Source organism: Antennarius striatus, chromosome 5 (genome assembly GCF_040054535.1).
Source record: "Antennarius striatus isolate MH-2024 chromosome 5, ASM4005453v1, whole genome shotgun sequence".
In the NCBI taxonomy this organism is placed as follows: domain Eukaryota; kingdom Metazoa; phylum Chordata; class Actinopteri; order Lophiiformes; family Antennariidae; genus Antennarius; species Antennarius striatus.
In genome coordinates, this window is record NC_090780.1 from 11,775,814 (window position 1) to 11,799,057 (window position 23,244).

General features: G+C 40.5%; 1 protein-coding gene across 1 annotated transcript; it reads right to left on the minus strand.

Moving 5' to 3' along the window:
- Positions 1-7,902: 7,902 nt before the first annotated feature.
- Positions 7,903-19,660, minus strand: slc6a22.2 (solute carrier family 6 member 22, tandem duplicate 2). The gene is made up of 15 exons (XM_068314429.1): positions 19,525-19,660; positions 17,420-17,615; positions 17,028-17,162; positions 15,144-15,284; positions 14,975-15,053; positions 14,751-14,883; positions 14,514-14,648; positions 13,919-14,022; positions 13,705-13,829; positions 13,502-13,614; positions 13,264-13,401; positions 12,917-13,019; positions 12,447-12,547; positions 11,904-12,074; positions 7,903-10,793 (listed from the first exon to the last, which is right to left on the minus strand). Exons 1-15 carry the CDS (start codon positions 19,561-19,563, stop codon positions 10,635-10,637), a joined length of 1,872 nt encoding a protein of 623 aa, XP_068170530.1. The 5' UTR covers positions 19,564-19,660; the 3' UTR covers positions 7,903-10,634.
- Between the last annotated feature and the right edge of the window lie 3,584 nt (positions 19,661-23,244).

Genomic DNA, 23,244 nt, shown 5'->3' on the forward strand with positions numbered 1-23,244 from the left:
GACGGCTGTAGAATCCATAATACAATATAATTCAATCAAATTGAATGTTCACGGACATATCTTACAAAATATCAATTTTGTATTGTACCTTTTTGTTTAATGTCATTATGTTAATAATAAATAAATAAATTGATCTTAGACCTCTTCTTATCAATCACTTCTTATGTATTGCCTACAGAGGAATTTCTTTGTCAGTGTTTAGGTCTACTACCTAGTATGACGTATGTAGTGTCATTCAGGAAATAATTAGGTGAAATATTATTTCCTGAATGACACACACACACACACACACACACACACACACACACACACACACACACACACACACACACACACACACACACACACACACACACACACACACACACACAAACTTGAGAGCATGTTTACAGTGTCTTAGAAATACTGAATGCAATCCATCATGCATTCCCAAACAACATTTTGATGGCAACAAATTTATGATGAACATTATAAAATTTCACTAAAGGTTGATATGGACCACAAATTAAATGCAAAGGTCGAAATAAATATGATGAATCAGGTGAATATACCAATACATGCTCAGTCAAAACCTCTGAATAAAATGGAGTTCATCCTGGCAGTAGCTGGACACATTATTGGCCTTGGAATAACCTTTCAACTGAAAACAAAACAAAATATTTAATACTTGAGACAGATTCTGAAGACATAAGGCACACACGCATGCGCGGACGGACGAACGGACAGACAGACGGATAGATAAATGGATGGATGGATGGATGATGGATAGATAGATAGATAGATAGATAGATAGATAGATAGATAGATAGATAGATAGATAGATAGATAGATAGATAGATAGATAGATAGATAGATAGATAGATAGATAGATAGATAGATAGATAGATAGAAAGATAGATAGATAGATAGATAGATAGATAGATAGATAGATAGATAGATAGATATAGATAGATAGATAGATAGATAGATAGATAGATAGATAGATAGATAGATAGATAGATAGATAGATAGATAGATAGATAGATAGATAGATAGATAGGTAGATAGATAGACAGATAGATAGATAGATAGATAGATAAGATGAGCAACCTAGTTCAACAGAGCTGAGCTTTAAATGAGATTAATATAATTGCCTGGAGACGCTCATAAGCCTGAGGCAGGTGAGAAGTTTAGAGAAGACTGCCGTGTGCCTAAAACCACAGTTAATTGGCATTAACCCGCTGATATACAGCTATGCGTGTACTTAACATACTCCTGTGGAGGTTAAGTGTTGAAAGTGTAACAGGAAGTGACGTACAGAGACAGTAGCTGATTAGCTCAAGACTACCACGTTGAAGTTGTGTCAAATAGTGAATAAATATTGCAGAGCACAGTGGTTTACGTAAATAGCCTAGTGAGGAACCGAGTCTTGGTTTTAGACAATAGTAAAGAACACTGCCATCTGGTGGGTGAATGAGAGAGTCGGCATTTGTGAGAATGAAACGGTTTTCCATTGACTGATGAGACATTTATTCATTCAAATAATAAGATTAATGATGCACAAATTTTATGGGAAAACAAACAATACACTTTTCTAAAGTAAAACAAAACTTTTATCAGTACCTGGTATTTGTGTGTTAACAAAATAAACATCACCGGAAGTAGGAATACATGTTTTTATTATTAAATCCAAAAATGTACTTGAAGAGCTGCACGCCCAATCCTCAGATTTACACTTTACACAAAATATATACAGAGGTGTAGAGTTTATTCATTGATGAAAAAATGTAAATTTGAATTGATGACATGCTCAACCCTGTACCTCGTCTGTCACCCGTAGTCAACCTTGACCCTTGAGGTGGAAAAGCAGTTGAAGACGAGACCATTACAGCTTTGTCTTCAAGAAAATGAAAGGATAGAGGAATGGATGGACCTATGGCCAATGGCCAATCTCTAATTCCTGCCAGCAATTGAAATTAAATAGATGAGGTATAGACCAGAATGTAATGGGTGGAAATGAAACCCAGGGGTGTTTGTCAAACAAAAACAATATGGCATAATGCAGACATAACAGTATTTAACATTATGTTAATTTTTTTGAGCATTCTGTTTCTGATTTTGTTTCTGTTCAAGGGCAGCAATGACTCAGTGGGTCTTCCATTCCTGACAATAATACTAAATGTGGACTGCTGGAGAGGGCTCATCTACCTCTAGGACATCGCAGAGGGGATCATGAACAAGGCTACGGCCTCCCCCCAAAATGCTCAGGGCGCTCCAGCTATGATAGTGCCCTTATCGTATGCAATCTCCCTGCATGTTACAGGGTCCGTATTTACTGTATGCATGTAAATACGGATAGGCTACTACAGGCTCAGGGGAGCCTGTAGTAGGGTGAAAATGTTGTTTTGTGTGTATGTACTCTGTGCTGCATGGTCAGTGACATAATAAAGATTTCTTCTTAATTTAACTGATTTTTTTTTTTCATCAGGCCTATCTAAGTTTATGTCTATTCTCATTTTTAGTGTGGACTGAAGTATTCCTCAAACATACTACAGTAGTGCACCATTAGCATAAGTATATGTACACAGTGTCATGTCTCCAGACAATTAAGCTTTCCATTTCTTTGTTTTCTTTTCCTAACATCTCATATCATTCCAGATCCTACCTCATCTACAGTCAGTTCATTCCCTGCACCTGCTTTCCTCCACACACCTGCAGCCACTCCCCAATCTGTCGCCACCCTTCAAAAGCCAGCTCAGCCTTCTGCTCTCTGCCAGATTGTTTAGTGTTCGCCCTGACTCTCCAGCCTTGATTCCTGCCTATTATTCTGATTCCTGTTATTGACCCAGCCTGTTTCCCGGACCCTGCCTTTCGTCGACCCCTCTTTGGATTTGTCTGCCTGGTTTTGGATTGCCTGTTCGTCTGTCGTTTGGTTTGTTGGACTGATTACCCGGTACCTGACCCCTGCCTGTATTATTAAACCTGTTCTAATACTTAACTTGCCCGCTACTCTGTTGTGCTTCTGGGTTCCCCTTGCCAGTCGTGTTCTAGCCCTGACAGAACAATCTGGCCAAAATGAACCCAGCCAACAGCAGTCCAGCTCAGCAGAACTCATCAAATGAACCCAGCTTGACCCAGCGTTATGACTGTCACCTCCAGTTTTTTGTCGAGGTCATTCGGTCCACGAACGCCCGCCAGGAGCGCAGCATGGACATTCTTCAAGAACAGCTTGATACATTTACAGTGGCATTACCAGGTCGTCCAGTTCCCACTGCTGTTCTTGAATCTCCTGCTCGATCGACAATAGGTTCCGAGGCTAAGATTCCGCCACCTGAGCGCTGTTCCGGTGCCCCTGGTACCTGCCGTCCCTTCCTGGTCCAATGCTCCCTCATTTTCGAGGAGCAACCCTCAGCTTTTCCAACAGAGCGGTCTTGTGTGGTGGACATCGTCTCCCTGCTCACAGGGAGAGCCAGTGACTGGGGGACCGCCAAGTGGGAGCGGCAGTCGTCTGTCTGTGTGTCCATCCAGTCCTTCTCCGTCGAGTTGAGGAAGATCTTCGATCAGGTGAGTCCTGGGAGAGGCAACCAGGGGTCTGTTGAACTTCTCCCAAGGGGCAAGATCGATGGCTGACTATTCCATAGACTTCCGCACCATGGCAGCGGAGAGCGACTGGAACCCTGCTTCCATGTTCGACGCCTTTTATAGTGGGTTGGCAGATTGTATAAAGGATGAATTGGCGACGCGAGACCCTCCAGTGGATCTCGACTCTCTTGAAGCCATGGCTACTCGAATTGATGTCCAGCTCTAGGAGCGCAGGAGGGAGAGAGCTCACCATCCCGATACAGACCAGATGTTCCACTCTGCATCTGCTTCTCCACCACCACCGCTGCAGTCGGAGGAGGACGTCTCTAGAGGACAGGTGGAACCAATGCAATTGGGTAGGGCATGTCTGTCCCCAGCGGAGAGAGAACATCATCTGCGGGGAAATATTTGCCTTTACCGTGGCCAGCCTGGCCATTTCGTTTCTTCATGTCCAGTAAAAGGGCAGGGCTCACCAGTTAAAAGGACGGCACTGGTGAGCCGGTCAAGAAACTTTAGTGTGCCCTCTCGACCTTTGCTGCATGCCTTACTTCGCTGCACTGGTCAGGAAATCCAGGTACATGTGTTTATTGACTCTGGCGCCGACACTACTCTTGACATGACTTTGGCTACTCAATTGGGTGTCGGTAAGGAACTTTTGGCCAAGCCCATCCATGCCAACACGTTAGATGGTCGTCTTCTGTCGGGTGACTCACCAAACAAGTCCTCTGTTCATGTGTTTGTCAGGAAACCACAGAGAGACTCTCTTTTCACCTCATTCACTCGCCTGAACAACCGGTGATTTTGGGGTATCCTTGGCTGCTAAAACACAACCCACACATAGACTGGGCATCAGGGATGATTCTCCAGTCGGGATCGCATTGTCATAACGTTTGCCTCAAGTCTGCCCTGTCACCGCTCAGTCCTTGTGTTCCAGCCGAAGTGTCAGACACAACCGGGATTCCTGAGGAATATATTGATTTGAAGGACGTATTCAGTAAAGCGCTGGCTACGTCTCTACCTCCCCATAGGCCATATGACTTTGCTATAGACCTTCATCCGGGAAGATCACCTCCTAGGGGTAGACTTTATTCCTTATCTGTTCCAGGGATGAAGGCCATGGAAAAGTAAATTCAGGACTCATTAGCAGCCGGCCTTACTCGTCCTTCCTCTTCTCCTGCGGGTGCTGGGTTTTTCTTTGTAGAGAAGGACGAGACATTACGACCTTGCATTGACTATAAGGGTCTCAATGAGATCAGTCAGGAACAGGTATCCTCTTCCACTCATCTCATTGGCCTACGAGTTGTTGTAGGAGGCTGCTATTTTTACTAAGTTAGATTTAAGGAATGCCTACCATTTGGTTCATATCAGGGAGGGTGATGAGTGGAAGACTGCCTTTAATACTCCTCGTGGATGTTACGAATACCTGGTAATGCCCCTCGGACTGACTAATGCCCCTGCACTGTTTCAAAGTTTAGTTAATGATGTGCTTTGTGATATGCTCAATGTTTGTGTTTTTGTGTACCTCGAGGATATTCTGATTTTTTCCAAGTCCAAACAGGAACATGTGATACATGTACGTCAGGTCCTGCAGAGTCTCTTGGAGAACCAGCTTTTCGTTAAAGTGGAAAAATGTGAGTTTCATGTCTCTGAGGTCTCTTTTCTAGGATTCATCATCAGTGTCTGTAGGATTTCGATGGACCCAGCCAAAATTGCAGCTGTAACAGCCTGGCCCGCGCCTTCTTCCAGAAAGGAGTTACAGCGGTTCTTGGGCTTTGCAAATTTCTATAGGAGATTTATTCGCAATTATAGCTCTGTTGCAGCCCCTCTCACGACACTCACCTCTCAGAAGGTCTCTTTCAAGTAATCTCAAGCCGCGGAGGAGGCTTTCAGGGAGGTAAAGGCCAGGTTTGCTTCCGCTCCAATTCTGATCTTTCCAGACCCTGTCAGGCAATTTATTGTGGAAGTGGACGCTTCAGGCTCTGGAGTGGGAGCAGTTCTGTCACAACGGTTTGCTGAGGATCAGAAGGTCCATCCCTGTGCCTTCTTCTCCCAGAAGTTGTCGACCGCTGAAAGAAACTATGACATTGGGAATCGGGAACATTTGGCCGTGAAGTTGGCTCTCGAGAAGTGGAGACATTGGCTGGAGGGAGGGGAGCAGCCTTTTATAGTTTGGACAGACCACAAAAACTTAGAATACAGTCAGTCTTCCAAACGGTTACACTCTCGCCAAGCCAGGTGGGCGTTGTTTTCCAATCGGTTTAACTTTTGCCTTTCATATCAACCAGGATCAAAGAAGACCAAGCCTGACGCTTTCTCCTGGCAGTTCCAGTCAGGTGACTATCCAGTTTCCACTATAAACATTCTCCCAGAGACCTGTGTCGTGGGTGCCGTTACCTGGGAAGTGGAAGACCAGGTAAAGCGTTCCCTAAGGGAACAGCCTACACCAATTGTTTGTCCTGATAATCGTTTATTTGTCCCTGCTAGACTTCGCTTCCAGGTTCTGTAGGGTGGTCATTGTTCATGACTGGCTTGCCACGCAGGGGTGAGATGCACATTGGCCTTGTTGTGACAGCAATACTGGTGGGCGTCCATGGAGAAGGATGCCAAGGAGTTTATTGCCGCTTGACCCACATGTGCTCAGCACAAGAACTCTAATCGTCCACTCCCCGGACTTCTCCAACCTCTGCCTCTACCCCATCGCCCTTGGTCACACATCTCTCTGGACTTTGTCACAGGACTACCAGCCTCAGAGGGTAATACTGTTATTCTCACCATAATTGATAAGTTTTCTAAGTCTGCCCACCTTGTACCACTTTCTAAATTGCCTTCTGCCAAAGAGACCGCAGAGATTTTACTTTTCAATATCTTCCGTCTGTACGGCATTCCCACCGATATGGTTTCCGACCGGGGACCGCAATTCACTTCTTGTTTCTGGCACGAATTCTGCGGTCTGCTCGGGGCAAAGGTCAGTGTCTCTTCTGGTTTCCACCCACAGTCCAATGGCCAAGCCGAGAGGATTAATCGAGATGGAGACACCACTGCGTTGTTTAGCTTCCCAGAACCCATCTTCTTGGTCTAAACAACTCCTGTGGGTGGAATACGCCCACAACACCTTGTCCACCTCTGCCACCGGCCTCTCGCCCTTCCAGTGTGCCCAAGGTTTTCAACCACCACTCTTTCCTGAGCAGGAGCGAGAAGTTGGTGTCCCCTCAGTCCAGGCCAAGGATGCAGGCCCGGAACACCCTTCTGCATTTATCGGATCGTTACAAACGCTCGGCCAACCGTAAGCACACACCAGCCCCACAGTATGTCCCGGGTCAACAGGTCTGGCTATCTACGCGGGACCTTCCCCTCCGGGTGGAATCAAGGAAGTTGGCTCCTGAGTTTGTGGGCCGTTTCCCATCTCAAAAGTGATCAACCCTGTGGCCGTGTGTCTCCATTTGCCCCGTTCTATGAGGATCCATCCCACCTTTCATGTCTCCAAGATTAAGCCGGTGAATTAGAGTTTGTTGTAGCCAGCCTCCAGACCCCCACCACTCCCCCCGACTCCTCGATGGTGCCCCTGCCCACACAGTCCATCGCGTCCTCACATCTCGGCGCCTTGGCAGAGGTGTCCAGTACCTGGTCTACTGGGAGGGGCACGGTCCAGAGGAACGTTCTTGGGTCCCGGCTCGGAGCATCGTGGACCCGGAACTCTACAGGGAGTTCCATCTGGATCATCGTGACCAGCCTGGAAGGAACGTCAAGGGACGTCCATAGAGGGTGGAGAGTTCTGTCATGTCTCCAGACAATTAAGCTTTCCTTTTCTTTTTTCTTTTTCTAACATGTCATATCATTCCAGATCCTGCCTGATATACAATCAGTTCATTCCCTGCACCTGCCTTCCTCCACACACCTGCAGCCATTCCCCAATCTGTCGCCACCTTTCAAAAGCCAGCTCAGCCCTCTGCTCTCTGCCAGATTGTTTAGTGTTCGTCCTGACTCTCCAGCCTGTTATTGACCCAGCCTGTTTCCCGGACCCTGCCTTTCGTCAACCCCTCTTTGGATTTGTCTGGCTGGTTTTGGATTGCCTTCCTGTTTATGACCTCGTCTGTTTTTTTGGACTCTGCCTGTTCATCTGTCGTTCGGTTTGTTGGACTAATTACCTGGTTCCTGACCCCTGCCTGTATTATTTACTTATTTAGTTTTATTTAGTTGTGTTCTAGCCCTGACACACAGACAGACTGGTATACAATCAGCAAATCAAGTTTAATATATAAAAAATAAATTTCTTCCTTAATAGACCTGAATAATATGGCAATTACTGTTCATACAAATATCAGCCCTTTTTAACACTTGTCTGGGCAAATCAACTCCAATTCATTTTGCAGGAAAACTAACTTTTAGTCCTACTGGTGCCAAGCGCATGTATCTTGTACGAAACGTATTGAGTGCTGTTTTCTGATTCTTGAGACTATCATTAATACTTTCTGTATGTTTTCTTTTTTTTCTTTTATTTTTTTACGAACATGGAAAAGTAAAGGTAAAGCAAGTAAGTAAAACAGAATGCAGCAATTCTCTACTATGTAAGTACCTTAACCCTCTAAAACTCTGGAAGCATTGTGGTTGGAAGGTTCTTTTTGTACACTAAATTGATCTTGTGGACACTGAGAGCTTTAATTGCCTACTAGAACTTATGGGTCTAGTAATACTATAAGGTTTGTAGAACACATTAGATAACTCTATTATTAAAATTACCAGAGATCTGAATAGGTAATATGATGTACACATAAATGTAGCACAATCTGCATTAAAAAGATTCTCACAGTATTTGAAGGCCCATACTGTAAGTCTGTGTAGGCCTAAACAGTATATTATGCCTCAGTCTGTCACGGTTCGGCGTGGCAGTGCTGGTGCGTGGCAGGGAGAGGCCAAGCTGGTGGGTGGAGCCACGGCTCCACACCTGAAGCCCATCCACACACTGTGGTGATCATCTCACCTGAACTTGTTTTGAGCTAATGACTCTAAGGCAGGGATTCCCAAAGTGTGGTGCACACACCCCTGTGGTGTGCGAGCTGCCGCTAGGGGGTGCTGGAGTGGCAACTGAGCACCTTGAAATACATAATTAAATAAATAATTTAAACACTTTTTTATGGATGATTAACAGTTTAATATTTAAATTCATTCACGGAAATCATTTGTAATTGTCAATTAAAAAAGGTTTTGGGAAAATTTTAAATAAAAAAAAAAATACCCAAAATGCACTTGGCTTTCTCCTAGCTACGTGCTAGCTTGTTGTGATAGCAACAACAATAATATGCCGAAATGAATAACTGGTTGAAAACGGGCAGTCTGTCCGGTATTAAATCTGGGAGAAATGAAAGAGGACAGGATACTTTGGCCATAACTGAGAGCTGTGCAGTCTACCAGGCTGAAGAAATCCAGCAGGAAAAAGAGAGTGATGATGACGAGACAGGGGAAACTGAAAATGAGGAGCACAGAACACAGAAAACTCACCCGGACACTTCATCGGGAGAAGGGGGTAAAGAACACAATGAGACTCGTATTCGAAAGAGAAAATATGATGTTGAACTTGGGCCTATGTTATTTTGATTCTTTGTGGTGAAGTAGTATATTTGTTAGCATTTAAGAAATGTTAGTTTGTTAAATAGGCCTATTTGTTACATAGCAGGGCCTGAAATTGCGGCCACTTTGGTTGCATATGCGCCCATATTTTTATCAGTGTGACTATTAAATATATTTGGGAGCACCGGTACGACTTGGGAAAAAAATCTGGTGCGCCTTTTTTTGTGAGACCGCGCTCCTGCCAGGAAACAATGACAGCGCAGCTGCGGCTGCTCTCCTGGGTGAGGGAAAGAGGAGGAACGGAGAAGGACGGAGCGTCTCTATCACTCAGTCACTGCCTTGCTTTTGGGTAGGTGCTCCTAAAGTCTTTGCTGGTGCTACTAACTTCTACATTTGGGAGCACCAGTGCTACCAAGAAAAAAAGTTAATTACGAGCCCTGCATAGTAATAACTGCTGTTCATCACTCATCTGTAGTCGGCTCACTCGGCGACCATTTTGACTTAAAATATTATTATTGTCATTTTTATATTGTTACTTTTATTCTCTCCACCGTTTCTAAAGAGAGAGATCATTCGGCCCATTATTGCACAATCTATTCTGTGTTAACAGGAGCCTATATTATTAAACTTGATACCTATATGGCTATAAAGACTATGCCTTTTCTTTCTTTTTTTTTCATGTTTTGGGCATTGGGTGTGCGTCAGCTAAGTCGGGAGGTAGAAGTGGGTGCGCGGACTGAAAAGTTTGGGAACCGCTGCTCTAAGGCATTTTAAGCCTAGCTCAATGAGAGCTCAGAGCTGGTTCATTGCTCATGTTTGGTTCCTGGTAATCTGTCTTGTTTTTTTCTAATTCTTGTCTGTCTGGTTAAATTTTGAGTTTCTGATTAAATCATGGATGACAGTTTTGCCTTTGGTGTCCTGCATTTGGGTCCATACCCCGGCGCATTCAGGCTTGTGACGTGCTGTGAGATTCACGGCGGTGAGACACCGACGTTAAAGTCAGTTCTAGGAGTAAAACAGCGTCTCATTTTCCAGTAAATTAGCAGTCTGACATTAAAAACTAGTTTAAAAATTGTTTAGGACACACAGCAACAAATAGCTGCACCTCACCTCCGACTAGACTACAGATCAATCGAAACAATATTTCATTAATAAACAAAGACGAACATCGGAGCTTAAATATCTGCTTCGAACTTCAGATCAGGAAATAATCCGCTCTGTTCGCACTTTTATTTATTTTTTATTGTGTGCGCCTTATAATCCGGTGCGCTTTATATATGAAATAAATTATAAAACAAACTAATTATTGAGGGTGTGCCTTATAGTTCAGTGTGCCTTATAGTGCGGAAAATACTGTATATGTATGTACACTTACAACCTCACCAGATCAGGTAATCTAATTGATGTTAGATATTAAAAATGTAAAATACAACATGAGACATTTAAAAAAATACTTAAAATTCACGATCCTTGTGGTTAAGGCACTTTGTTGGATTGTTCCTTGAAGATTAAGTAACCAATGTACTATTGGCGTTGTCTTCAGGAACTTCTAATGTGCGTAGTGTATACAACCCTGTAAAATTTTGAAATGCATCTCCATTTAATGCTGTCTTCTTCATCGATGCAGTGCAAAAGTCCTTGGCTGGAGAGCAAAGAAACTTCAATCTCTGTACAGAGAGAGAGGGAGAGAGAAATTTGAGTTTCAAAATACTAAACTTTCTAAACTGCAGTAATGTTTCCATTCACTTAAACCGTGAATAAAAAAATTCAATGAACCTCTGTTGTTTCGTTTGTTTTGCTTTGTTTTTTTAAAGCCCAAGTTACTCTCCTCATACTTTATGCTAGCATACATTTATTCAGGGCAAATGCTCAGAAATATACTGTAGATTCAAACTAATTTGTCATATATTTAACAACCATTGTATTGTTTTTTCAGATGATGTGTTATACATTGTTCTATTAAAGCTCATAATCTAGCTCTGTAAATATATGACTATTGATAATTCAGACTACATGACTCTGCAAACATAAAAATAAAAATAACTTTCAAACAAAACCAAACTTTAGTGATGATTAGCTGCTGATGTGTTTTGACCCTTTAGAATAATGTAACATGTATGAATTGCAACAAGTTTATACATTTTACAATTGCATTATTACATCCAACTATATTGTCTCTATCTCTTTATCTGTCTGTATATTGCCTCTAGAGAGTACCTTTGATCAGATCTACTTTAAACTTGGCAGAAGAGTTGCTTTGGGCCGAGATGAGTATAGTGTGAACTTGGGTGCAATTTGGATACGTGGCACTCTAAACATTTATGACTACTGAATAAAAGGAAGGCTGCGCAGTAGAAGGAGTAGGTAAGGTGAATAAGGACATGGATCTAGTATCACTCAAATGCAGAAAACCTACTTTATTACAAGAGTTAGAACTCTTCTTCATGGGCATCTCTTGTATCTGACACCTTACGTTTACAAGTCAGATGTATTATTTCTAGCTTATTTTATAAACTCTATCGCACAAAATGGCCAATGAGATCTGTATAAACTGCAAAGTATTCTGTCTCTGTGATACACAATCACTCAATGATTTTAGACAGTTGGAAAACAATAATTTCTTTTCTGATATAGCTTGTGCATGTTGAATGGATGAACCATAAATTCAGGTTGAACTGGTGAAATACAATTGTCATTATAGGATAATGTATTTTCATTCACATGGGTATTCTGCAAATTGAGGTGTTAAGAAACAGACTAACAACATGTGATTGTACCTGTCTGAGTGTTCCTGGAGAGTTGCTCACAGCATATAGCATCCATAGAGGAACAATTAATGTTGACGAGAGAGTAAAGAATCCTCCAATGGCATAACCCCACCAGGGGTATTCATAGACGTTGTTGAATTTGAGTGGAGTATACTTGACTAAGGAGAAAAGAAATGTGCACTAAAAAAGAGAATGCAGGGTGACAAGAAGAAAGAAAAAGAAAGATAAAACATACTGTAAATTATGCAATTTTACATAATTGCATAACTCTGTTGTATTTCCTTACAATATAGAGTTTGTAAGGAAATATCCAAGTAACCATGTAAATACATTATAATAGCCAATGACGAGTTAATACTCTGGAGACAAGATAGTGTTCAACAACTCTTACTTACGACTCAGTACCACATCAACGGTACTGGTCTCCAATTGGTTATGACATTGACTATCATTAACACAGGGGCTTCTATCATATGTCAGATGAATCTGTCACCCGCACGTACAGCATAAACACAGTTACAATAGACATTCGCTCACACTTCTAATACTTACAGTACATACAGCTGGTGTGAAGTACTTCCAACAATATTTCATAATCGGCCATGGTCGATATCCAATCATGTCTTGTATATTATCATAATGATGGTCTGCACCTACATGAAGTAAGCAGGAGGTAAGTAAGCATTATGTTGAACTTATCTGTTAAAATATACCCAGTGTAGCATCATTTCAGATAAAACTCCTAAGAAATTTATTCTCACATTACTGGTATGTGAGAGATCCCAGTCGTATTTACCTGTAACCCCTTAAAAAGAAGCAAGGATTCCCATTTCCCATAATACATGAATAATTTCTGCTTTCCCATTCTTCTTACTGTCTTTTGCTCTCTCAACGTGGGAGCCAGTGCTTTGAAAATTGCACATTACTAAACAGAGTCAGACAACATTGTACAAGAGCAAGATACTTATGTTTGTTTGTTTGTTTATTTGTCTGTCTTTTTGTTTGTTTGTTTGTTTGTTTACCATAGATCCATCCAATGCAGACAGACTGAACAATAGCAAAAAGAAGGAGTGTCATCCCAGTGCAGGCATAGTAATCAAAAAGCTGGAAAATATAAAGGCCTCCCTGCAAATACAAATAAACTTCCATTGAGAATGTTGAAGCAAAAGCCATTTTTACTCACAATTGAACACTATAAAATCATAAATACACTACTAGAAATGGAATACGTTAACAGATTCCCCTCTTTCCAGTCTTGGAGGAGGTGTAGTATAGTCTTTACTGACAACTGCAAAATTTCTAGGTTGTTTTTGAAACAATAAACTTAAACTTCAAAGCGCACAATGTCACACAACATACTGAAACTCACCTCTGTGACCATCAGAAGACCTACCAAGAAACTTACAACAGAAATTGCAAGAAGAAGGAGTTTACGGTAACTGCGTTTTTGAAAGAAGGCTGGATACATGTCACAGATAGTTGTAACCAGTGCCTCCTGATACACAAACTATGGAAATAGAAGAGATTGTCCTATATTAGTATTCATTTTGTTTCATTAATTTGAATGTATTCATTATATTCTTACCAGATTTTATTTGTAGTCCTACCTCACTGTCTAATCCTAAGAAGATAATCATGAGGAAGAAGAAAATAGCCCAGAGCTGTGGAAGTGGCATCATAGCCACAGCACGAGGATAAGCAATGAATGCCAACCCTGGACCTGGAAAGGTAAGTGTAGGTCAAATGTAAACACTCAAACCATATGAAATTAGGATTCTGTTACATAGAGTATATAATTTATCTTCCTTACCTGATTCAGCCACCAATGATATGTCCACACCTTGCTCCTTTGCCATAAATCCCAGTACAGAAAAGATGGCAAAACCTGCTACAAAGCTGGTTAAACTGTTCAACAGGCACAGGCAAACACAATCTCTGTGGGGGAAACATAGATAGATTTAGGTTGAAAGCAATGGGTTTGAACCAAACTGAGCTCTGTAAGTGAGAATGAAAAAAAGACAAACCTGTAGCAGTTGTTGTTATACTTATTGTAACTCCCCAGAGATGTAAGAACGCCTGTGCAAACACCATAGGAAAATAAAACTTGGCTGCCAGCATCCATCCATACCTGAGGGATAGATGGGTTTCTTTTTTGAATACGTAGTGTGTCTGGCTCATAGAAATGAATCTGCTTACTGAAAGAAGGTAACTGCCAAGTCACAAAATGATAATACAGACATGTGCATAATCATGAATAAATCATTTCATTTGTTACCTTTGCAATGCAATTATCATTGTATATCAACAGAAAATTTCTCTTGGTCACTGAAGCACAGCATGACATTTCAGACATGCCATTGATGTAGATATAAATATGGCTAATATAGTTTACAACCAAATACTTCCAAAACTATTCTTTCCAGTGGCAACTAACAGAGAGAATTTTACAATCATCAGCACAATAAAATTCTCATTGTTAGTATGCTAATTTTAGCATTTAGCTCCACTGTGCTTAATTCCAGACTGAACGAGCCAGTAGCCTTGCTGTTGATTAGATTAAATCTTGTTCATGGTTATATGTAGACATACACTTGACTCAAAGTTTGAGAAATATCATACCTCTGGATCTAAGAGACGGGATGCGTCTGGGTAGAGGTAGAAAATAATTCCATCTTTGGCACCTGGTAATGTAAGACCACGAACAAGCAGCACCACCAGCATCACATATGGAAATGTGGCAGTGAAGTAGACCACCTAAGATAAAACCACATTGGAGATTTCTAATTAATATGCTAAGATTTTCATGAGTTGAGAACATAAACAAAATGACCAGTTAATTTTAAGATTAGATTGAACCTTTCCAGTTGACTTCACTCCATTCCAAACACAGAAGTAACATAACACCCAGGCAAAAAATAGACAAAGGGCCAGGTCCCAACGAATATTGCCAAGGTCCTCAATTCCACTAGACAAGCCCAAGATTCTCCTCCTGTTTATTAAGTTTGTTATGAGACAGTTAAAAAAAAGTGCAGCAACAAAAAAGCCAGCTCTAATGTGTGGTCTTAATTTACACTACTTACTCCCAAAATTCTACAACTGATGATGTGCTGTTTCCATACAAGAGCAGAGCAGATGTGTGATTGTGATCAACACAGCCATCTTTTAAGAGAGGAAAAAGACAGAATATGAACATTGATTACCATTTAGACCACATTGTGCATTCTTTGAATCATAATTAAGTCGTGGCACCTGTATTCCAGCTGTTGTGACAGTTTGCCCATGGAAGCTCGGACGTAAATGATGAAATCAAATAGAGAAATGTCCATGCCAGTATTATGATGTAATACACACCCGTGTACAAAACAATCACTTGGCTTCCATAACCTAAGCCTGCAGATAAACATGTAATACATTAATATAATAAATATATGTATACAGTATAGAGATTTACACTCCATCCAATCATCTACCTGCCTGTCCCTCTGTCTGTCTGTGTGTGTGTGTGCGTGCGTGTGTGTGTGTGTGTGTGTGTGTGTGTGTGTGTGTGTGTGTGTGTGTGTGTGTGTGTGTGTGTGTGTGTGTGTGTGTGTGTGTGTGTGTTTGTGCGTGTGTAATACCATCCCAATACAGTGCGGCTTTGTTCTTTGTTAATGCGTTCCGGGAACCACATGCAATTCATGAATTCCACGATACATATTATTTACGGAAATTTAAACATTTGTGACCCTCCCCATACTGATATTAAACCACCTTCTATCTGTATTACATTTTCCCACACTCTTATTGAATGTTTAAAGCACTTTTGTGCCTCACGTAAGTCCGAGACTCACAAAACCGAGGGCACTTCCTGATGCCATCAGCCAATAGAATGCGCGTACGTTATCACGTGACTTCCTACTAAAATCCGCAATGAGGCAAAGGCGGGAGCTTTGATATCTGTTATGTATCTGAAAAAAAATCTTGTTACCGCTGGTTTTGCAGATTCTATTGTGTGTGAGTTTCTGTCTTTTTTTTAATATCATTTTTTGGTAAATGCACCAAAGGAGCATTTACTCTAATTTCTCTGTAATATAATACATCGTATTTGATACGATGACAATAAATGCTATTCTATTCTATTCTATTCTATTCTATTCTATTCTATTCTATTCTATTCTATTCTATTCTATTCTATTCTATTCTATTCTACTAGTGGGAACCCGTGGAAATTCCACGATAAAACAATAATATCAGACTTCATATCAAACACATGAAAACAAATATATTGGTATTATAAACCAAGTGCACCCAACGTAGTCAAAAATCAACATTGGTGACATAACGACTTTCTGTTGGCAAATCATGGATTGCGTTGGGCGGACATTGCGAAGCCGTAGATTAATGTTAGCAGGATAACTGGAGAAAGAAAGCTAACTAATCGTGAGATTTAGAAAGGAGCTAACGTTAAAGGAAAAACCACCTGTCAAAAGAGCAAGTGGAAAAGAAATTTTACAGAAGTGATAGTTCTGTTAGCTGACTACATGAACAGAACTGTATGTAGTTACTTAAAGACCGTTTTTGTCAGATGCCCGAAGAACATTTTGGATAATACATCGATTGTCCCATTCCAAACGGAAACCATGGCTGACAGACTGTTGGTGCTAGCCAGCTAGTTTGACTCAGATTTTGTTGCCATTTTCTGTGTCGTTCCTGCTGTTTGGACTTTCTGCTCAAAAACATGAAAATTGTAGGAACAGTTCTGTCACTCTAAAGTCATGTTAACTGGGAAGTCCATGTGAAGTTATTTGTTCTCCTAACATAGCAGATGTCTTACGCCATATTATTCACATGATTCCTTCTGGCAGATGCGACGTGATTGGTTGGGCGCCGTGATTGGTTGGGCACTTGATTGACAGGTAGTGGGTGGAGTTGGTGACAGCATGACAGCATGAGACTTTCAAGTGAGCTTGAATATATAGGTGGGGAGATTCTATTCTATTCTATTCTATTCTATTCTATTCTATTCTATTCTATTCTATTCTATCTTCAGAATGTGTTTCAGCTTTAATATTTTGTCTTTTTTTGAGTTAATCAAAAATAATAAGAAAAATATGCAAACCAGAACCAAAAGGCTATAAATGTTAATGTACTTAACTTCAAAAAGAGGGCAGATTTTTCTCCAACATGTTATTCCACCCTGACTGGTGTACTGGCCCAAAGATGTCTCCAGGAAGAAGAGTGGGATGCCACAGGTGAATAAAAACAAAATATATGGTATGAAGAAAACCCCTTTAAAGTAATAAGGACAGATTGTTAAAAAAATTACATGTATTTGTTAAAAAAGATTTGTATAAAATGAAAACATCTATTTGAAAAATTCTGTAAAGAATTCAGTCTATTCGATACTGAGTTGGAGGATTTTTGCAGAACACTATTAAATAAATTTGTCAAACAAATAACCTACTGACCAAACCGATTTTAATCTGTATGGCAGGACACAACAAACTGTACATGTATATGACACTTGCTCACCACAACAGTCTTACCTCCTCCATTTTTGTAGCAGAGGTATGGAAACCTCCAGACATTTCCAAGGCCAATAATGTGTCCAGCTACTGCCAGGATGAACTCCATTTTATTGCCCCACTGTTCCCTCTTCAGAGGTTTTGGCTGGGCATGTCCTAGTGTAGTCCCATGATTCATCAAATTCATTTTCACCTGTGCGTTTTGGTCCATATCAACCTTTAGTGAGATTTTAAAATGTAACATCATAAAGTTGTTGCCATCAAACTGTTAGGCTATTTTAAAACTGTCCTTGGGAATGCATGATGGCTTTGCTCTCATTATTTCTAAAACACTATAAACGTGCTCTTAAGTTTCTCCTTAATATTATCAGGTTTCACTCTGTGTTAATTATTTTGTGAATGGCTTACCACATACATATGTTATATTAGGTACAAACTGTACTATCCACAAGCAACTTCCAAATAAGAAGTTACAATGTACTAGACAATAAAATCCACAAGTATATTGGCTATGTGGATATGAGGCTCAGTATCACCATAAAAATATATGATAATTATTCATATTTTATACAATGTATATATATACTATATCTAATTTTATAATATCCTGGGGGACCAAGAGAAAACCACAAAAATACTGAGGAAGGGGAGACAGACAGTAATAGGAAATGTAAAAGAAAAAGTGAAAATGGAAGAAAAACTCCAACAAATCAGATATAAAATAACAAACTCAAAATGTAGGTGCGTGACAAGGCAAAGTTCAGGGCGGACAAACTTTCTTCGAGTCCAACTGTATCTTGTTAAAACCATGACAAACTATAGTTTTACAAGTAACCATATATTCCTTGAACATTGAAATGTCTGTTTTATAATTTAGTGTATAATTTATAATTTAGGCCAAAGAGAAATGTGGAGTCAAATAGTCTGACTTTGATCCAATTGAGAGTAACTCAATCCAACATAGAATTTTATCTCATGAATAAATATTTATCCACCCATCCATCTTGTACCGCTTATCCTTAGTCGGGTCGCAAGGGCAGCAGCTTCAACAAGGAGCTCCAAACTACCTTTTCTCTGGCCACATCCACCAGCTCTGACTGGGGGATCCCGAGGCGTTCCCAGACCAGTGTGAATAAAATATTGTTTTAAATAACTGTGTGATTGAATTTATTACGTTTCCTTTTTGAAAATTACTCAGTAGGACAGATATATTCATACATTTATTTAGTTAAGACATGCATATCTGCTTTCATGTTTGCTGTACATTCCACATATCTATGTAAACATGCAATAAACATTAAATAACAAATGAATATAAAATTACATACTTTTTCAGTGATACCAAAGAAAAGCTATTGTACCATAAAATTAGTAGATCCACTATTACCATGAGCTGTTGAACTTCCTTCACGTCTTATGGTATTCTGAGAGCAAAAACAAGCTGCTCCCAAAGAATATAATGCATGAATTGGGTTTCTGTGAGGTGTGGTCACACTAACAAAACCAGTCTTTAACTAACACACAAACACATACAGGCACACACACAGCCACTCTCACACTCACCCACACACACACACACACACACACACACACACACACACACACACACACACACACACACACACACACACACACACACACACACACACACACACACACACACACACACACACACACACACACACACACACACACACTCACACACACACACACACACACACACACACACACACACACACACACACACAAATTCACCAATGAATTCTATGTCTGTAAACCAAGATAAAACCAGATAACCAGTTGAAGAGTTCTCCTTTATCTGGTGGCTACATACCTACATGACACAGCATTTTCGTTTTTGTCTTGTTAAAATACTGTACAGTTTAAGGTCTTGGGTTGTTATAAAGCATTGTTGGATTTTCAGGACTCAGTAACCATGTTTTAATTTTTGGCTCAGGTGCAATAAAGCTGCAATGTCTGGCTGTGATATTCATTATGCTTATCAATAAGAGAAAGACTTGTCAGAGTAATGTTGGCCAGTTCACAAGATTCTACTTTTTCACAATTTTCTCACAATGTATAATAATCGAAAGGAAAACATCTAATTTGAGAGAAGGATTTCTCACCTTTCTCAGCAAGAACCAGAAATGTTTATGTAGATTCATCCAGGTCACGGTATTCCTCAAAGACTGAATAAGAAGCAATTGGACTTATTTTTAAGGATTGAGGACATTTCTTCCCTCACCTAAGAGGCTTCGTCAGTTGTGACTGACTGATGATGAGAGTAGGTGTTTAAACCCCATGCAGAGTCCTTATCACATAGAGTCATTAAAGTCAGATATTAACATTTGACCCACCTACCAATAGTGTTGGTCAAGGACACATGGCTTTATTTGCTTGCTGGATCATGATCTGATTACACTATTATTTGCCTTCAGGACACTGTGCTGTAAATGATTGCTCTCAATTTACAGCACCATTTCAAAGTGTCTGGAAGTAATTTCATCGGTGTAAGTAATACGTCAGTGCAATGGTAATTTAGCAATGTAAATTAAAAATGTAAAGCAATGCCATCTATAGTCATTCGATCAGAAATAAAGTTTGAAGAAGATTTGCTTTGCTATTATCATCATGACACACTTCTTCTCTGACCCTCTCTCTGCTCCTTATCTCTGACATCTTCGTCTTCACTACGTTGAGCTCCTCTCTGCTCCTCATTCTCTCTGGTCTCTCTGTTGCTCCTCCTCCTGTCTGACCTCTGTCTCTCACAGCCTCCATTCCATTCCCCAGCAATTGCATCTTACTAAAGGTTTTCCTTGCCAGTGTTTGCTCCTGGAGATTTCTGTTGGGTTTCTGTGAATAGACTTGAGAGACTGGTTTGGACCAGCTCTATATGGAAAGCACTATGAGATGACTTGTGTTATGATTTGGTGCTATATAAATAAAAATTTATTTGATTTAATTATTTAATTACTTACGGGAAGCACAGTGGCACAGTGGGTAGCGCTGTTGTCGCACAGCAGGGCGGTTCCGGGTTCAAGTCCCACTCTGTGCGGAGTTTGCATGTTCTCCCCGTGTCTGCGTGGGTTCTCTCTTCTCCATGTATTGGTATTATAAACCATGTGCACCCATCACAGAGTTCTCCCACCAGCAGGCAGCGCATCACTGTCCGACCCACAACTGGCGTCGGTGTCTTTGGCGAGGAATGTGAATGAATGAATGAATAAATATATAAATAAATGAATATACTGCTCACAAAAATTAAAGGAACACTTAAAAGAAACACATTAGATCCATCAGATCTCAATATGAAGTTGGATATCTGTACAAATAACGACAGGGCAATGTCTTAGGAACAAAAGGATGCTGATTTTTTAATGGAAATAAAAGTTTTCAGCCTAAAGAAGGCTTATTTGTGTAGACACCCTAAAATCAGAGTGAAATGAAGATGTGGCAGGCTAGTCAATTTTTTCAAAAACTTAATTTCTGCAACTCAAAATGCTTTTCAGTATCTTGTGTGGCCCCCACGAGCTTGTATGCATGCTTGAAAACATCGTGGCATGCTCCTAATGAGACGACGGATGGTGTTTTGTGGAATTTTCTCCCAGATCTGTATGAGGGCATCCCTGAGCTGTTGTACTGTCTGACGAGCAACCTGGCAGCGCCTAATGGACTTAAACATAATCAATTGGGTTTAGTCAGGGGATTGCGACGGCCATTCAATTGTTTCAATTCCTTCATCCTCAGGGTACTGCCTGCATGCTCTTGCCACATGAGGCTGGGCATTGTCGTGCATTAGGAGGAAACCAGGACCTACTGCACCAGCGTAGGGTCTGACAATGGGTTCAAAGATTTCATCTCAATACTTTATGGCAGTCAGAGAACCATTTCCTAGGCAGTAGAGGTCTGTGCGTCCCTCCATGAATATGCCTCCCTGGACCATCACTGACCCACCACAAAGCCTGTCATGTTGAACGACGTTGCTGGCAGCATAACGTTCCCCTTGTCTTCTCCAGACTCTGTCACATCTATCACAGGTGCTCAGGGTGAACCTGCTCTCGTCTGTGAAAAGTACAGGGTGCCAGTGGTGGACTTGCCAATTCTGGTGTTCTTGAGCAAACGATAGTCATGCTCCATGGTGCTGGGCAGTGAACACAGGGCCCATTACAGGACGTCGGGCCTGTAGTGGGCCCTGTGTAAATTATCGTAAATTATTTACAGTAATTTAAATGTTTATGACCCTCCCCATACTGATATTAAACCACCTTCTATCTATATTATCTTTTCCCACACTCTTATTGACTGTTTAAAGCACATTTGTGTCTCGCGAAAGTCAGAGACTGACGGAGCGAGTGCATTTCCGGATGCCGTCAGCTGATAGAATTTGCGTACGCTATCACGTGACTGCCGACCAAAAATCCACATTGAGGTGGAGTCGCAATTGTTGATGCGTGTTCTATCTATCTATCTATGTATCTATGTATCTATGTATCTATGTATGTATGTATCTATGTATCTATGTATGTATGTATCTATCTATCTATCTATCTATCTATCTATCTATCTATCTATCTATCTATCTATCTATCTATCTATCTATCTATCTATCTATCTATCTATCTATCTATCTATCTATCTATCTATTTATATATCTATCTGTTTATCTGTATATATCTGTATCATTGAGGCGCACTGTGTATATATACACACACACACACACACACACACACACACACACACACACACACATATACATACATATATATATATATATACATATATATATATATATATATATATATATATATATATATACATATACAGTATATATACTCAACAAAAATAAATGCAATACTTTTGTTTTTGCTCCCATTTTTCATGAGATGGACTTAAAGATCTATAATTCATTCCAGATACACAATATTACCATTTCTCTCAAACATTGTTCACAAATCTGTCTAAATGTGTGATAGTGAGCACTTCTGCTTTGCTGAGATAATCCATCCCACCTCACAGGTGTACCACATCAAGATGCTGATCTGACATCATGATTAGTGCACAGGTATACCTTATACTGCCCACAATAAAAGACCACCCTGAAATGTGCAGGGTTTTTTTTGCTTTATTGGGGGTCTGGGGACTCAGAACCAGTCAGTATCTGGTGTGACCACCATTTGCCTCATGCAGTGCAACACATCTTCTTCGCATAGAGTTTATCAGATTGTCAATTGTGGTGTGTGGAATGTTGGTCCACTCCTCTTCAATGGCTGTGCAAAGTTGCAGGATATTCGTGGGAACTGGTACACGCTGTCGTATACAACGGTCAAGCACATCCGATACATGCTCAATGGGTGACATGTGGCCATGCATATTGCTTCAGCTCAGTCCTTTTTTGGATATTATCAATACAATTGAAATATGTATTGTTTTTAAATGTGAAAAATATTAATAACAAAATAACTAAAATAAATTTCATTTCATTTCACATTGGGAGATGATGTCCCCAACCCGCTCCAGCTTCATTTCCACGGTATCTTTAAGTTGCTCTAAGGCCAGAGTCAAGTCATCATTGATTGCTTCCTGCAATTTTTTGTCGGGATCAGCCGGACAATTCACATGCAGTCTGTGCCCAGCAAACCTGGGAGGCTTCGTGGGACGTTCAAATTTAAAAAATAAGAGATTTAGCAACTCTCAACATTGAACCAGAAAGAATTTCCCTGACATAAGAAGCAAATACAAAGATAACAAGGAGAGAGCTGTAGAAAGAAAACATGGTAACTAAATTCAAGTTCTTGAAACCAGTATGCCTTGACATACATACAACAACCACTTCCCCTACAAAAATT